Source organism: Garra rufa, chromosome 17 (assembly GCF_049309525.1).
Source record: "Garra rufa chromosome 17, GarRuf1.0, whole genome shotgun sequence".
Taxonomy (NCBI): domain Eukaryota; kingdom Metazoa; phylum Chordata; class Actinopteri; order Cypriniformes; family Cyprinidae; genus Garra; species Garra rufa.
Window position 1 is genome coordinate 31,378,862 of NC_133377.1, and position 17,774 is coordinate 31,396,635.

A 17,774-nucleotide genomic window follows, 5' to 3' on the forward strand; every position below is an offset into this window, starting at 1 on the left:
CAATGTTGGAAATGTCATAGATTTGGGAATAGAATTAGAGGTAATAGAATATAGCACATGGATATTGATTATTTTTCATATTTTCATGATTTGTTTAATATTTCTCGGCTATGCAACAGTGTATCAGACAAACTCACAAAAATGAATCGGAGGAAAAAAACCAACAAAAATACATTCATAAACATGCATCTCAGTTTATTGGACAGACATATGTTTGTTTTAGGAAATTACTCATTTCGCAATACTTGCAATGCATTTTTTTTTAAATTTATATTATACCTAGATCCAGCAATTTAAAATCGCTGTGACAAATCCCTGATCATCGTCTAGGGAAAGTAAACTAACCCAGAACCTCATTATTAAACACAAAATAAACAAGAAAATAATTTATAAAAAACAATGAATGAAATGAAAGGCAAATGTTTGTGTATGTGTATTTCTTGTTGGTTTGTCTTATAATGCATCAGTAGTGATGTTCTTTAAATGTACTTTTTTGGACACTGGAATAATCTTTTTTTTTTTTGTTTATATTACAATAATAACAAAAAGGTTGGTCTGATATATGGAACTAACAACAAATATTACTTTGTTTTGCTTCATATTTAATGACTGATTTTGTACAGGTGTAGATAAATATGCAAGTGTGTCCAATCTTTACTGTATCACCAGCAATAGCGCCGGTGCGTAAACTGCAGCATTAATCAAGAGAGAAAATAACTTTTATAATGTTTAACCAATGGTGATGCCAAACCCACACTGGAACTTGCTTTTTCTGTGGTTAAGGAAAGCACAGAGGGCCAGGGACAGAGGTAGAGGCTGCAGCTTTTTTTCAAGCGTGGCTCCAACCACCCAGTTACTGTCTACAGAACCTACAGAGAGAAAAGAATCAGTAAACCAATGTAAATTCCATGCCTTTTAACCAACGAAATCTCAGATAAAAGCAATTTAAGGCATTAATATTTCAATACCAAGAGTACTTTTTGGATTTAACTAAATTCAATCATTTTGCTTGTGTAAATTCCTCCTAGTATCCCTTTAAGGAAAAACTACTTTATAAAATTGTATTATACTACATTAGGAGTGAAATTAAAAGCACACATGCCATTTATGAAAAAAGTGTGAAGTCTTGTTTGAGGCAGATATGTTGTGAAATAACAACAAATGCAATTTCTGAATTCTACAAAATAAGATGTTGAAGAATGCTGTCTGATTGTACACAACATGCATGCATATTTATGTGTTTACACCAACCTTTAAAGACCAGATCAGCTTTGGGGACATCCAGTTGGTATCCAAATGATACACTAGTGTCCTGCGTACGGGTGCTTGCTTCAAACTCCACGCCAACCTGCAACTAATCCAGACAACAAAACAAATGGCATTATAAAGCAATAAAACAACATAGATCAACTAACCAAGACACTGCTCATTTTGCTGATGAACATTTACCTGATCATTGGCTTTGTGATAATACGACCCATGAGCTCCAGCTCCTCCTAGTGTCAGTGTGGCCACAAAGTTGCTGCCTGTTTGCAAACAGCCATTCAGATTGTTTAAATTCTGTATCAATATGCACACACTGAATATTTATTTTCAAATATTTTAATCTTTTGCAAAACATGCCAGACCAGAAAAGACTTATTCAGGTCCCACAAATTATTTGGTTTTTCAGCATTTCTGAGATCCATATTGTCACACTGAGGACAACTGAGGGACTCATATGCAACTATTACAGAAGGTTCCATTACCCTTTAAATTGCGCAAATTGAAATTGGGAAATGAAAATACGCCTAATGGAAACGCGTCAATTGCGCAAAATCTCCCATATCGCAAAAAAAGTTTTTACGCTCACATGAGGTTGTTTTTCCAGGCAATTCGAAAAAGGAATATTTTGCAAAACAGCAATGGAAACAAGTTTTCACATTTACAGGTCACATTCGATTAAATATAGTCAAAATCCCACAAAAATCCATTGCCATGAAAAAATACACTTCAGTCAAATAACATCGGTTAATGGAAACGCCCTTATTTCGCAATACTTTTTAATCGACATTTATAAAACAGCGCCAGTTTTTCACAAATCTGTAATGGAAACGCAGCTACTGATACTTCAGAAGGAAAAATAATGCATTAAGAGCCAGGGGGTGAAAACTTTTTGAATTTGAAAATCAGAGTATATTTTACTTAAGTATTTTCTGTAGCTTCCGAAGGGCAGTACTAAAAAAAAAAAAAAATGATATTTAGGCAAAATAAGAAAAATGTACACATCTTCATTCTGTTCACAAGTGTATAACCCCAGCTGTTAATGCATTGTTTTTCGTCCTGGAGCATCAATAAGTGATTGAACCTTCTGTAACAGTTGAATATAAGTCCCTCAGTGTAAAAAGATGGATCTCAAAACCATACAGTCATTGCTGGAAAGGGTTCAAATACATAAAATCATGAAAAAAAAAAAAAAAAAAAAAAAAAAAAAATCTCATTTGTGAGACCTAAAGGATTTTTCTTAAGAACAACAAACATGAACTGTTCAGGACAAACAAGTGTCTCACAAACAACTATCACTAAACAAAAAAACACAGCTGTGGATCATTCAGGTAACAACACAGTATTAAGAATCAAGTGTATGTAAACTTTTCAACGGGGTTTTATAAATTCAACTATTATTTTCTCTTGTGGACTATATGTAAATGTCTTTTATGTGAAATAACTTATTTAGGTCAGAACTATATATAAAAAAACATGCATTTTGTATGATCCATCTTATTTTAGTAAAATAATTACCATTTTGCAGATTCTGCAAAGTGTATGTAAACTTGACTTCAACTGTATATTTACTTTACACATTTTTATTGCATATTGTATTATAGTATTTGAAAGATTCTATTAGTATTTGTACATTATTAGTGTTCAAACAGCTGTTTTAGCTGGACAAAAAAGCCGTCTCAGTGTGGACAAAAGGTCAAAACAGAGAGAAAAAGATGTTTATCTAGACTAATGTGGATGTAGTCTAAGAGGACACCACTTTATTTATCTTTGTAACTTCTTTTTTATCACAGTAATAAATTGCATTTACAAAACATGACATTATTCCAACGTAAAAGTATGGTACCTATCTAACACCTATGTTTTTATGTGTTCACCTGTGTATCTGCCTGCTAGAGACATGACTGTTCCCTCCTCTCCGGGCCGTCGGTGGTACACCAGCTCTCCTCCTAAAGCCAGCGATGGTGTTACAGACTGGAGATAATGAGCTACAAGGATTCCTGAGAGGAAAAATATGCTGGATGAGTTAACTGAAGATGGGACATCACATGACTAAAAGCCAATAAAGCTACTTAAAATTGCAGCACAAATAAACATGGATAAAACAGAAGACAATTACCAGATCCCACCAAAACGTCAGGGTTGCCAAATGTCACAGCAGCAGTGAAATCTTTCCCTTTGAATTCAGCATCTCCTTGCCAGTTCACAAACTTCTGCTGCTGAGTCTGATTGAGACAAGCATGTCCAGCAAAGCATTAATATTACATCATAACAAATCATAAAAATAACACATATCCTATTTTCACAAATACACACCTGGAAGACAAATTTCGAGCGAACTTGGTCTGTAATCTGATGAATGATCTGTGCATTTAGGCTCCCTGTGTTGTCCATGTCACCAACCATGACGGGAAAGGCCTGATAAAAAAAATATTAAGGTAAACCATCCACCTTTTTTTTCAACACAGAAGTAAGCCTATAGGTGAGACTTCCGGTTCTTAATCCACTATAGGAAAATATTGAGAACAACAATGGGCAGTAAGTGGTAAAATGTTTGCACTACAAACCAGTGTGTTCATAATTAAGATAAAACCTTAAAATAATATGGTAAGCAATATCAAGCAGCAAAACGAGCCATTTTGTACAACTAAAAATGGCTAGATGCAGATGAGACTGGAAGCCAGACATTAAATTTACAAATAACTGCGCCGGCTTTTACGGAAAGAAAAAGGTGAATAAATATTTGAGTAAATGGCACAAATTCCTTTGTTCTGGGAACATTTGTATAATTATTAATTGACTGCTAAATATATGTACCTCAGCTGGTCCTGTTTGTTTGGTCCCCACATATGTAGCTCCAAACCGGTAACTGGAATCTCCCAGAGTGCTTAACAACACTGTGTGATTGACCTATCAAATAAAACAAGAGATGATCTTGATGATGATCGAGAATACTTTCTTCAATAACATGGCTCAAGAAAATCCACCAGTAAACACACTGGACTGACCTGGAAGTGGTTACTCAACCCTTTGTTCACTGTTAGTCTAACACCCTCCATCTGCATAGGAAATACCTCTGAGGGACAAACAGACATTCATGAAAATCCAAAGTAAAGTCATACAAGATACAGCTGAATTGAGAATGGCCTTTAAATTCCAAAGGAATTCCTGAATTTGAATTTAATTTTAACCGAGGAAGCAGGATATTAAAATTCACATTTATTTCACATTTAAATTCATAATCTAATTACAGCTGAGTTTGAAAGTTCACATACACCTTGCAGAATCTGCAACATGTTAATTATTTTACAGAAATAAGAGGGATCTTTCACATAAAAGATGTTTACATATAGTCCACAAAAGAAAATATTTGAATGGGGTCATTTTTATAAATTCAACTGTTTATATACACTTGATTCTTAAAACTGTGTTCTTACCTGAATGATCCACAGCTGTTTTTTTTTTCTGTTTTTTTAGTGACATTTGTTCATATGCAACTATTACAGAAGGTTCAAATACTTCAGAAAGAAAACAATGCATTAAAAAACTTTTTGATTTTGAAGTTCAAGGGAAATTTAACTTATTTTGTCTTCTGGGGGAACATCTGTAACTTCTGAAGGGCAGTACAAAAAAAAAAATACACATCTTCATTCTGTTCAAAAGTTTTCACCCCTCAGCTCTTAATGCATTGTTTTTCCTTCTGAAGCATCAGTGAGTGTTTGAGCCTTCTGTAATAGTTGCATATGAGTCCCTCAGTTGTCCTCAGTGTGAAAAGATGGATCTAAATTCATACAGTCATTGTTGGAAAGGGTTCAAATACACAAATATGCTGAAAAACTAAAGAATTTGTGGGACCTGAATTTTTTTTCCTGAAGAATAGCGGGCAGTTTAACCATTCAGGACAAATAAGGGACTCATGAACAACTAAACAAAAACACAGCTCTGGATCAATCAGGTAACAACACAATATTAAGAATCAAGTGTATGAAAACTTTTGAACAGGGTCATTTTTTTATAAATTCAACTATTATTTTCTCTTGTGGACTACATGTAAACGTCTTTTATGTGAAATATATTATTCTGCATGATCCTTCTTATTTTGGTAAAATAATTAACATTTTGCAGATTCAGCACGGTGTATGTTACATTTTGACTTCAACTGTACTTCACATTTAAAAATCATAACCATTCAATAAAGGAATTATTTTCTTACCTTTGCATTTGCGATGGCACTCTTCAAAGCCTCCGGGGTTTGAAAGGAGAGGCTCAGTCTCCTGATGTCCAGATGAAGAGCTGCCAGGCACAGAGACGGGTGAGACCGAGGGCATAGTAAATCCTGGTGGTACTGACACCAAACCCTGGCCACCTGGCCCCGGTGTAGGTGGGCTGGGGGCACTGGCAGCCAACACACTGCCCATTCTGAAACAGGACAGATGAGATTAGAGGAGAACACGTTAACACATGAACATGCAAATTCTTTGCTGAAATACAATGCAATCAGCAGTTTGGCTCTAAAATCTGTAGTTTTCAGTTGTGGACGATAAACATCAAGCATGTCATGTTTAGGCAGCAAGCCGTAACGTTAAAGGTCTTCAGCATTCAAGACAATGACTAGACAATTGGATTTGTACGATTAGAAGCTGATGCTGTTTTGTTATCCCTCCAGTATAAATGCAACACAACGTAATTCATTGACAAATTAGCTTGAGAGCTAAAAGCCACACGCTTTTTGTTATTCATGAGACACTTAAGCTGGAAATATAAATGCTGGTTAGGTTTAACACATAGCGATATTTCTAGCGGAGACATCTCTAAGGCGTGCTATCGATTTAATAGAAAATAAGCTCAATAATAATGAATCAATGACAACTTACGTTGAGCTTCACAGAGGACGGTTCTCCAGGTTACAAAACCACGTGTTTCTATCGATGCCCGTTTTGTGAATTAATCATTCTTTCAGAGTCGGATCTTCTCAATGACTCGGTTGAATCGCTTCACAAAACCACGATACTGCCCCTAGTTAATAACCAAGCGGTTCTCGACTCAATTTTATGCATATATTATTGCTGTAAAAAATCTGTAAACTAATTCATTCTCATTAATAAAATGACAGAAAAAAAGGTTCCGCACGGACTTCCTCAGTGAGTTCATTCAGAAAGTGTTCGAAAGAACCGAATTGTGAAAGCGACTCAGACTCGCATAAGCCGTTTCCCTGTAGCCCTCCTACTTTCAGTTCGACGAAGACAAACGCTAAATGCCTATTGGTCTGTTTATCTGTCCATCACTACGTCAAAATGAAGCGGGTTTGGAAGAGAGAGCACAAACTAAAAGGGGCATTTGCTTGAAGGTCATTGAACGGGCTTTGGAGGTTGCTTGGGTTTCTGTAACATGAGCTGTGGGATGTACATTATAAATGTACAACCAAACAGAAATAGAGTTTAGTTTTGATTTACGCAAAGGATCCTTCAGTGCCTAAATGAAATATGGACTAGGTAACAAATAGTCATTTTAAAAAACTTCCTCAGTTAACAGCAATGTTGCCTATTAGTAACAAATAATAATAACAAAATGGGGAAAAATAGTATGTATTTGGCATAAATTGTGATAATAGTACAGGACACAATTTAAGAAGATATATGAACACATTCGAGAGACAAATTCATGTTCAAGTTGATCAAGTCAGAAAAATAAACCTTAAAAAAAAACAATTTAGATTCAAAAAACTAATTAGAATTATTTTCATACATTATTGACAACATACAGTCAATTTAATAGGAAACAGTTTACCAAATTAAGAGGTGCCTCTGGAAAATTACAAAAAAAAAAACATCCCTCGGTAGGTACACATTCGCCCACAAAAACCCTACTGTTATCTCTGATATGAATGTATTGAAGTTGGGACAGATGGCACACTCAGTATTTTTTAAGCTATATAACCTCAAGCTGTTTAAATGAAATAAACAATAGAGACAAAACAAATCAATCAGACAGTCAGACACAGTCATGAGCAGTAAACCATTCTTGCATCAATTAGACTTATAAACAGGGTAACGCATCAATTTTTTTTCTCCAAGAATCCAAAATAAAATTTACATTAAACATTTATCCCCACTACAACTGCTCCCCGCTTTCAATAATTGTAAACCATAAACCATATAATATTTACATTATTGTTTTTTAGAAACACCCTCACCATAAACAAAGAAAGCATTCACAGCTCAACACTGCATGACAGGATGGATGAAGAATGAAAGTTTGTCCAAAAAGAGGTTTTGAAATATGCTAATAGTCTTACACAGACAAATATCTTTTGAACAGCACAGCATCATCAGCAGAAATTTGTAATCTGGCTCAAATTTTCCTAATTTAACTGCGCAATACTTTGCCTGAACTGTGCTGTTTTAATAGCTAAAGAAACATGCAAACTAAGGTTTCTACACTAAAGCTTTAAGCTACATGCCACATCCCTGCTTAGCAAAAAAAACAACAACAAAAAAACCACCCCCCCGACCCCACTATAGAACATCTTTTAGAGAAAAAAAATGAAAAATCATAGCTGCCACCGAGAAGATGCTACAATTCTGCTGTATGAAAATACTCTGTCTTGATCAAAATATCTCATAAATGCAACATGAGGTTATGAAAAAGCCTCTTGCAAACATCCAAAAGGGAATAAAAAGGAATTTTGACTTCTTTCGGCTAAATATTTTCTAAACAGAATTTGGATTGAAGTAAAGAATAAAAATAAATGTCATAATGTCCATTCATTAACCACTTTATACATTCATTAATATCACAAGAAATGAAAATTGTAAAAGATGCTCTTTAAATAAATGAAAAAAAGAGGAACCAAATAGACCATTTTGACAAATCATTTGACATAGTTGTGCATATGAATGTGTGGATCTGATGTTTAGTGAATTTTTAAATCTGCTTTCATGAAGTAGTCAGACATCTTTTACATTATGCCAATTTTGTCATGCCTGTTTAAATTAGGAATGTCTAATATAGTATAAAAAAACAAGATACAAAAAAATTGCACAAATTGTGTCTCTGTTTGAAACCATAATTTACCTCTATATTTTGTTATGAATTCCAAATTTACATTTGTCTGTGACTACAAATGAAACTACAAAACGCACCAATATTAACGCAAATGTTTTATCGCAGGCATTTTAGTGCAATGGTTCATGTTGACACCTGAATCCTGAGCTCTGCGATATTTCCACAGATGCTGGTTTCTCTAGCTGCCTCAGACTGAATATAAATGGAATTTAAAAATTATTCTCATCAATAAATCAGTGATTCTAATACAGAATCTAGTAGCACCAATATGCTGCAGAATCCTGTGTTTAGTCTTTGGGAATACTTCAACATAGCAATGACGTATTAATCGGAAACTGACACAATATATATTAAGGCACTAGGGTTTAACAGGTCTTGTTTTAGCGTTTGTGTGTGAATTTAATAAATTGCAAGATCATTGTTTATTGTTTTCTATCAAACAGGAACTTTTCTCTGAATGATTTGCTTTTATTCTTGCATGTCTCAACTGAAATGTGTATGGTCATTTATAGAGAAGTATAACCCCCCACCCTAAAAAAAAAAAAAAAAATGCACAATGAATAAAAAAAAAAAGAGAAAGAAAAAGGAAAGCGAGAGCAAAACACTGACAGCAACTGAAAAAAAAATACTGTGGAGGTGGAAAGGATGAGGAAAGATATGAGCAGAGAGGTTCCTAGTTTGTGCAAAAGCAGATGTTTGTGCAAAGGTCAGGTTTCTCCAGCTTTCCTAGAAAGAGCAGAAGATAAAATCACTCCAGTTATGACTGATTCATGTGGGCATTGCAATATTAAGCATTCTTGGAACTATAAACAAAATGAACTGTATGCCTTTACTTGCTCTCTAATGGTGCTCCCTAAAAGGCTTCAGACCCTCCGTCAGGCTGAGATTCCTCTGTCTCACTGTCAGGGTTCACAGAGTGAAACTCTGCCACATACAAGCTCTTATCGATGCTGCCGGGAATGGGCTTTATGTCCGTCATCAGCTGGTCCTCAATGGTCTTCAGGTTGAAACGGTCCTCAGCGGTAATGAGATTGATTGCCAAACCCAGATGTCCAAACCGTCCTACAAATTAAACACAGGGACCATATAAAAATACATCATTGATAATATAAAGTGTATAATATACAAGTGTTAATAATGTAATCTAAAATTAATCCACCACATCTTTGCTGTTTGTCAACCATACCTGAGCGTCCGATGCGATGCAGGTACGTTTCTGCATTCTTGGGGAAGTCAAAGTTGATGACTACATTTACTGCCTGGATGTCGATGCCTCTAGTGAATAAATCTGTTTCAAGAGCATAAATTCACTGAGTTAGAAACACCTTGACAAAACATACATTTTATATTTATAGTTGTATAAGCTGCCCGCTAGTAGTCGACGAGAGGAGGCTTGGTCGACCAAAATTTTATTTACAAGTGGTGATGTCACACAGTCCATGAAGGACAGATGGTTTACGGCTGGTTTATGTGGTAATACAGTGCATCGGGCAGAACATCCAAACACCTGCCTATCATTCATTGACCTCAAATATGACTTATCATCTGAAATATGCAAGTAGGAGCAACTTTACATGGCTGCTCAATTTAATGTTAACCTAGAAAAATGTGTGCTATTCAAGTGTCTGTGCGGAGTGTGGAAGCTGAACAGTAGCGTGCTTACTGCATGACAGGAGGCGACAGATGGTCATTTTTTGTCATACAGAGAAGAGTAATACATCTTTAAAATCTGTAAAGACTCTACTTTTGTGTGCACTCACAATAAACAACAAAAACATCAAAACATTGTGCTTTTGTTAAATAATGAAAGCAAACAGAATGCACTTTCTGACATCTGTTTCTGTGAATTTGAGCATGAAACTCTGTGTATCCTTGCCTAACAGACATGAGAAAAATATATAGAGAGAGTTAATTGTCTACTTTCAAATTAACTAATTTAAAAGGGAAAACAAACATATTCATATCATGTAATCTGTATGAAACAACCATACAGGCACATCCACTACACTCTTAAAAATAAAGGTGCTTTACGATGCCATAGAAGAACCTTTTTTGTCTAAATGGTTTTGTAAAAGAACCTTAAACATCTGAAGAACCTTCTTGTTTCACAAAAGGTTCTTTGTGCCGAAAGAAGGTTCTTTAGATTATAAAAAGGTAAGAAAGAAATGGTTCTTTAAAGAACCTTTGAAAGATTCTTAGTGGAACTAAAAATGGTTCATCTATGGCATTGCTTGAAGAACCTATTAAAGCACCTTTATTGTTAAGAGTGTACTGCGGAGATGACGAGTCAGTAAAATAACTACTTTATTAATAAATTATTAAAACATTAATGCTGCCTCCTTACTGTTTTTCTCTGACATATTCATAATCATTACTTCTGCCAGTGGGCTTTGGCAAGTGTGCTTTATGCATGCACTTGAGCGCTTAATAGGTTATGTAGGCAATTAAAGGCTCATTATTATGATTAAAATGGTTTATTAATAAACATGAGATTAATTGACTAATGCTTAAAATAAATGACTACTAGTAGACCAGAAAAATCTTTAGTCACGGGCAACCCTAGTTTTTAATATGCAATTGTGCAAGAAAAAAGAGGTAGGATACTATGTGTTATATTCACCTGTGCAAACAAGATTCCTGCAGAGCCCATTTCTGAAGTCATGGAAAACACGGTTTCTGTATTCCTGCCATGTGAATGAAATCAAGCACAATATATTTGCAGTCACAAAAAACAGCATTATTCAGTCAACATTTAAGTATTTAAAGACACTATGTCATTTCACCGCTAGAGGGCCACATATTCAAAACAAAGGCATAGTTTGATGCCGTTATTATTTTCTCCCTTAGCTTCAAAAACCATCTTAAAAGAATCCTACATCGCTGCAGAAGTACTGACCCAGTGTTTGCAAAGTGAACATGCAAAGAAGATCAAACACCCTTTCAAGATCAAACAAAAAAGGTAAAACAGCGATGTGGGATGATTCTGAAGTTGAGGGAGAAAAGGAGATGGGAGTTTTTCGACATACCGTAACTGAGTTTCAAGCAGAGCAATACAAGACGAGCAGTTGAGGTTAAAAAGTATACAAATTGTAATTAAAAAAAAAAAAAAAAAAATCGTTTCGCTAGATGAGACCCTTCTTCCTCAGCTGGGATCATTAACAACCTCATTTGGGATCATTGGAAGCCGCATTTAGAAGTCCACTATATGGAGAAAAATCCTGAAATATTTTCCTCAAAAAACAATTTCTTTACGACTGAAGAAAGAAAGAAAGAAATTTTATTTCTTTAACTCCTTTAAGTGTGGAATTATGGGAGCTGTAGTCTTTATCCCCACAGCTGATGCAATCCGATGGGACTTGGTCAAAAATCCTGTTCATGGATGAGCTAATGTATTAAAGATTTATTAATGTCACTGTAGTATGAAGCAGGATGGGGCTGAAAGCTGTGAAAGCGAAACAAGGCCGCTGGAGCGACTGCTAATGAGAGACAAGCGCGATACACGGCTCGAAAGCTTTTATTATGCCACAGTCGAACACTAGATACTTTTATCATGCTAGATACATTTGAGTGTGTTGAATGTTCTCTTATAATGCTACTCTGTGCGCTCGTGGCCTGTCTAATAAAACAACATATTAAAGCATGAAATCAAGGGTGTATAACGTCATTAGCATGCGATGCAATGACACGGTCCGTTACACAAGTTGAATTGTTTATTTCTCTGGATTTAAACATTCTTTGAAACATCTGGGATAATGCAAATATGCAAGTCAGCAAAATATATAAGATTTTTGGATATTTTTATTTGGATATGGTTTTTGGATATTTGAATCCAAAAATCTTACATATTGTGCCTTTAACTGAAATAAGCAAATCATACTACACAGGTTTTAATTATACTAGAACTGACAACAACAGAATACATAAAGTACCTGCATCATCTTTGCATGAATGTAGAAGCAGGAGTAGCCCAGCTGCGTTATCTTCTTGGCCAAAAGCTCTACTCGCTGAGTAGAGTTGCAAAAGATGATGGACTGATTGATCTGCAACTGTGGAGAAAAGTGCTTGCGTCATGTCAACTGTAGAAACAATGTATTTTGTTAAAATTCACAAAGGAACAAAACCACAAGAGCCAAAGCTAATGCATTTAAGGAAAATTTTCACCCAAAAATGGAAATTTTACTTAAAAAATGTACTCTTTCTGTCAATCCAAAATGTTGAGTATTTTAGTCACCGGAACAGATTTAGAAAAATTTAGCATTACATCTCTTGCTCACCAAGTGATCCACACAGATATAGTCCCTTAACTAATTTCTTCTGAAGTGAAAAGCTGTGTGTTTTAAAAAATTACAATTAAAAAATTTCGAACCATTGCTTCCAACTAAAATAGGAGTCCTCTCTCAATAATTTTGCTTTTCACTTCACAAGACGTTCACTGATAAGACTGGAGCCATGTTGATTACTTGTGGATTGTGATGTTTTTAATCAGTTTAAAAATTCATTCTGATGGCACCCATTCACTGCAAAGGATCCATTTCTCCAAATCTCTTTCAATGAAGAAACAAACTCATCTTAAGAGTAAATTTTTAGAAGATGTTTATTTTTGGGTGAACTACACCTTTTACTTGTGGGACTTAAAGGGATAGTTCACCCAAAAATGAAAACTCTGTCATTAATTACTCACCCTCATGTTGTTTCAAACCCGTAAGACCTTTATTCGTCTTTGGAACACAAACTAAGATTTTTTTTTTTTTTTTTAATTCAAGAGCTCTCTGACCCTCCAAAGAGAGCAATTCCTTTCAAGGTCCAGAAAGTTACCAGAAAGCTCTTAGATTTCATCAAAAATATGTATTACGAAGAACACAAAAATTTGTTTTAGGAAAATAAAGAACTTACGAGTTTGGAATGACATGAGGGTGACTAATTAATTACATTATTTTATTTTTGGGTAACCTATCCCTTTAATATATTTAAAGGGGTCCATTTTTTAAGTCCTAAAAGGAAATTGACTTTACCCTGGAGAACAGTGTGTTAAGGCAGTGGACTTTCTGTCTTTCTGTGACGTAAGCGTAGTACTGCGTAATGCCTTTAAGGGTCAGTTCCTCCATCAGATTAATCTCATAGGGCTTCTGCAGGTGCTTTGCCTGAAGAGATACAAAAGTGTATAATTGTAAAGCCTGCAGAGATAGATGGGCAGAATTAAAACATAAATGATGCACAGATATCTCTAACCATGAACTTCTGAACGCTGATGGGGAATGTGGCTGAATAGAGCAGAATCTGTCTGTTCTTTGCAAGGAATCCAATGATGTCCTCAATGATAACCACAAAGTCCTGAGAGAGCAGCTTATCAGCCTGTAATAAAACAAGCAATGACATTGGAACTTTGATAGTGGCGGTATTAATAACATCTAAACACCTAAATAACTGTGTCAATATGTTCCATTGTGGAAATTATTTCAGTAATATTCTGACATGTGACTGCATTTACAGTAAGCAAGTGCAATACTCACCTCATCCATAACCATCATCTGAACTTGATCCACTTTGGCGACACCCTTCTTTATCAGGTCCAAAATTCTGCCAGGTGTTGCTACAATAACATGAACTGCAGAAACAGTTTTGGACAACATGCTTATACTGCAGATGATCATAATGTACTCTCCATAGGATTACGTGATTGTAGAGCATTACCTATCTCATCCAGGCGCATGATATCATCTCTTAGGTTGGTCCCACCTGTGGTTGCCATGACCTTGACACCACCCAGGTGCTTGCTGATCTGAATACTGATCTGACTGACTTGCAAAGCCAGTTCGCGAGTGGGAACTATCACAACAGCTGCAGATAAACACAAAGATATTACATTAAAAAAATGGGGTGGATGGTAGTGGATAAAAGATACATCTTGTGTAAACAATTTTGGGAGAGAGAGATACCCTGGATGTGATCCTTTTTCATGTCAATTCTCTCCAGAAGGGGGATCAGGTATGCACCACTCTTTCCTGTCCCATTTTTGGCACGAGCCAGTATATCGCGACCAGAAAGGGCAATAGGAATACTCTCCTCCTAAAATGTAAATTAAAAAGGATTTAGAGTTTTTGTGTAAACTATTCCAGGATTTTTCTCCATATAGTGGACTTCAATGGGAGCACAATGGGTTGAAGGTCCAAATTGCAGTTTCAATGCAGCTTTAAAGGGCCCAGCCAAAAAATAATTGTCTTATCTACCCAAACGTTAGCTCATTTGCTAAAAAAAATCAATCAATTAAAATCATACTTCACAATCAAAGCACAAATGCTCGTCTTGCACTAGCTCGACATCATGCAGTCCTGACCCAGTGTTTACAGAAAGTCAAGTAAGTCAAACGCACTTTAGAAAAGGTAAAACAAGGTTGTCTAAAAATGTTTAATTTGGAAGAGAAAATGAGCACTAGTCCACTATATGGAGAAAAATCCTGGAATGTTTTCCTCAAAAACCTTAATTTCTTTTCGACTAAAGAAAGAAAGACATGAACATCTTGGATGGCATGGGGTAAGCATAAACACTCAGGATACATTGTTCAGAAAGACTGGTAACTGGTATAGTTTTAACTGGTGAATGTTTTTTTATCCAGGAAATTATATTCCAAAAAGTGTCAACATGTCCATGTTTTAAAGTTCTTGCATCTATTACCTGAATGGGGGAGGGCTTTTCCCAGCCCATCTCAAAAATGCCCATCAGCAGCTCTCTCTTTAGACAGTAGTCCTCAAACTCATTCCCTTTGGTTGCAGTCACATCCTTGAGAGAAAGAATAAACATGAAATAGATCATAAGGAGAGTTGTACTTATACTTTACAAAATGAAAAACAATCACTATTCATCAAATGCATGTTTATGTATGAATTATACATTGTGCATCCTTATAATGGCATTACATTACATTACTCTTTTGGCACGGTTTTCAAAAAGGTGAATTTTTTTTTTCTTTTTACATTTACAACATTTAACTGAAAGACTTACAGAAGTTTTGACTCTAGTGTCCTTGGTGGGGAGCTGTAGGCTTTTTTTCCAGTCATCACCAAACCTGTGTGTCGGTAAATTAATATATACATTACTGTTCAAACATTTCGTGTCAGCAATAATACATTTTAAAAAAGAGATTAGTACTTTTTGATTTAGCAAGGACTTGAATTGAAGCGGTCCTTTTGTAATAATATTTCACAATATTACTGTTTTACTGTATTTTTAATCAAATAAATGAAGCCTCAGTGAGCATAAGCCTCCTTTCAAAATCTTTTTTTTCAAAAAAAAAAAAAAGTTAGACAAAAAAATCTAACTTTTAAATTTTATGTCAACAGACATTTCATTCATAACACACATACAATTGAACCAAACATTATTCAAACACCAGATATAATTTTGATATTTTTTTACTAGTGGGCGCAAGAGACTATAGTTCATTTATGTAAATGAGGATAGCAAAATAAAGTAAACTGTGACATATTACACCCAAAAGTTCTTCATACAATGGACTACCAGTAAAATTTGGAACCAAAAATTTGATTTGAGACTTCAACCTGACCATGTTTTGTGACATACCTTTCTATCAAAGTTATCTGACATTATCAAGACGATTTTTTTCTGACACAGTTTAACTCGTGTTCTTGTCATGTTTAATTACCATTTTTAAACTATAGCGAATAAACTATAATAATATGAGAAATGTTGAAGGTGTCTAATTTTAGTTTGACTATACATTCTAATCAAGCAAAAAGTGTTAAATATGACACTATAACCAGCTTACCTGATAGCAGGTCCTTCCTGAGATGCATTGGCTGGTTTCTGGGTCCCCATGGGCTCCTTTCCAGGTTGAGCACTCATAGTTTGGGGTCCTAATTGAGAGGGAGCTTTAGGCTGTCCTATAAGCTGCCTGTTGTGTGTGTTCAGGCCCATGACAGCCGAGCCAGTGTTCTCCATCTTTGTTGCCATTTTTTAAATTTCTAAAGCTTTTCCACGTGTTTTTCACTTTTCCAACGGTCTAATAAGACCTAGTGAACCATTCACAGTGTCCACAAGGTCTCAGTAAAAAAAAGTGTCACTAAAGAATCTTTTGAGATATTTACAAATTCTACACACAGCTTAGGCTCTATAACTAAGAGCAATGCTGTTACGCAAAATTTTTTACAAGTGCTCTTCTAAAAGAAGAAAAATAAGTATTTACATGCATAAATATTGCACACCTGCACACAGTACAGAAAATTATACCTGGACAGGTGTAATAAAGAACTTGTCTGCAAAGGCAATGTGAACTACAGAAAGACCTAGACCAGAACTTTCTTTTCCTGTCTACACTTCTGCAATATATTAATGTATGCAAACAGTGCTTTGTGATCTTCTGGATGCCAATTCTCACTTCTTCTTCTTCAGATGCAATTTAACTCTTAAGTGGCCTGATCAGAGAGACCATTTGTTTAATTTATACATGTGTATGGTAGGTAGGATTCACTCCAGCACATTAATAGATGAAGTAACGCTTCAGGGTGCCTTCAGTTTAAACTTCCAACAGGGCTGAATACAAGTCAGTTCTTCAAATAACAAGTTAGCTGAGGATCTTGTGTTTGTCCTTTTCTCTGTGTTGACATCCAGTTGTGCCCACAGCTGTGCCACCTGCAAAGAAACAACGTGAAAATCAAAGACAATTCACTATACAAATAAAAAATGACAGGAACTATTCTGAAAGCTGAACAGTAGTAACTATATTATCTCTGCTACTTTGGTAAAACCAATGTTTATTGTCATACATAAGTTAACTGTAAACAAAGTTTTTATAAAAACTGAAAAAAAGTATTGTCGTTTTACCATGGTATTAAAGGGAAAGCGCGTACTTTCTGACATGTGGTAAACATCGTTAACTGATCTGAACAGATTTACTTTAAATCACATTTCAGTCAGTTCAAACCAAATGTAAACGCGCAAATATAACAGCGAACAGTCGGTGCCCTAAATAGTTTTCACAACTCCACAATATAAAACTAATAGTCTGACTTAAACTTTTTAAACACACGCATTTCAGATTAACAAACAATGAAATTGATAATCACTTCGAATACAAAAATAATATAAACATCGCTTCACTTAATTACCTCAGGCGAAGCATTTTAAAAATTATCCCAAACAGACCGCCATCAAACAGTTTAACGTTAGCTAGCAAGTGAACTGTGCTAAGCTAAGCTAAACTTATTAGGTTACTCCACAATATTCGACAGTTAAAACCAAACATTTACCTTTACGTCTGTCAGTATCCTATGTTGCCGTATATGTGGGGTGAATTACTTGGTTATCAACGTGGTATTTATCATGTGGATTCAAGCAGCTCATCTCTTTGTTGTATTTTCTGTCAACACGGTCGACATGAATTACGCGTCAGAGGGCTTCATATGAGGCTGCACATCTGAGGTGCTGCCATC

At 35.3% G+C, this 17,774-nt stretch overlaps 2 protein-coding genes across 2 annotated transcripts; both read right to left on the reverse strand.

The window, feature by feature from the left end:
- Nucleotides 1-68: 68 nt before the first annotated feature.
- On the reverse strand, nt 69-6,241 carry tomm40l (translocase of outer mitochondrial membrane 40 homolog, like). Its single transcript, XM_073821414.1, has 10 exons — nt 6,138-6,241; nt 5,477-5,682; nt 4,272-4,339; nt 4,081-4,173; nt 3,580-3,681; nt 3,383-3,488; nt 3,141-3,263; nt 1,450-1,526; nt 1,252-1,354; nt 69-869 (listed from the first exon to the last, which is right to left on the reverse strand). Exons 2-10 carry the CDS (start codon nt 5,679-5,681, stop codon nt 730-732), a joined length of 1,017 nt encoding a protein of 338 aa, XP_073677515.1. The 5' UTR covers nt 5,682; nt 6,138-6,241; the 3' UTR covers nt 69-729.
- A 575-nt stretch (nt 6,242-6,816) lies between these two features.
- On the reverse strand, nt 6,817-17,729 carry ddx61 (DEAD (Asp-Glu-Ala-Asp) box helicase 61). Its single transcript, XM_073821413.1, has 14 exons — nt 17,592-17,729; nt 16,112-16,974; nt 15,328-15,391; nt 15,001-15,105; nt 14,265-14,394; nt 14,020-14,166; nt 13,839-13,933; nt 13,558-13,680; nt 13,341-13,469; nt 12,258-12,374; nt 10,949-11,012; nt 9,515-9,616; nt 9,162-9,390; nt 6,817-9,054 (listed from the first exon to the last, which is right to left on the reverse strand). The coding sequence occupies exons 2-13, from the start codon at nt 16,294-16,296 to the stop codon at nt 9,182-9,184; spliced, it is 1,470 nt and encodes a 489-aa protein (XP_073677514.1). The 5' UTR covers nt 16,297-16,974; nt 17,592-17,729; the 3' UTR covers nt 6,817-9,054; nt 9,162-9,181.
- Between the last annotated feature and the right edge of the window lie 45 nt (nt 17,730-17,774).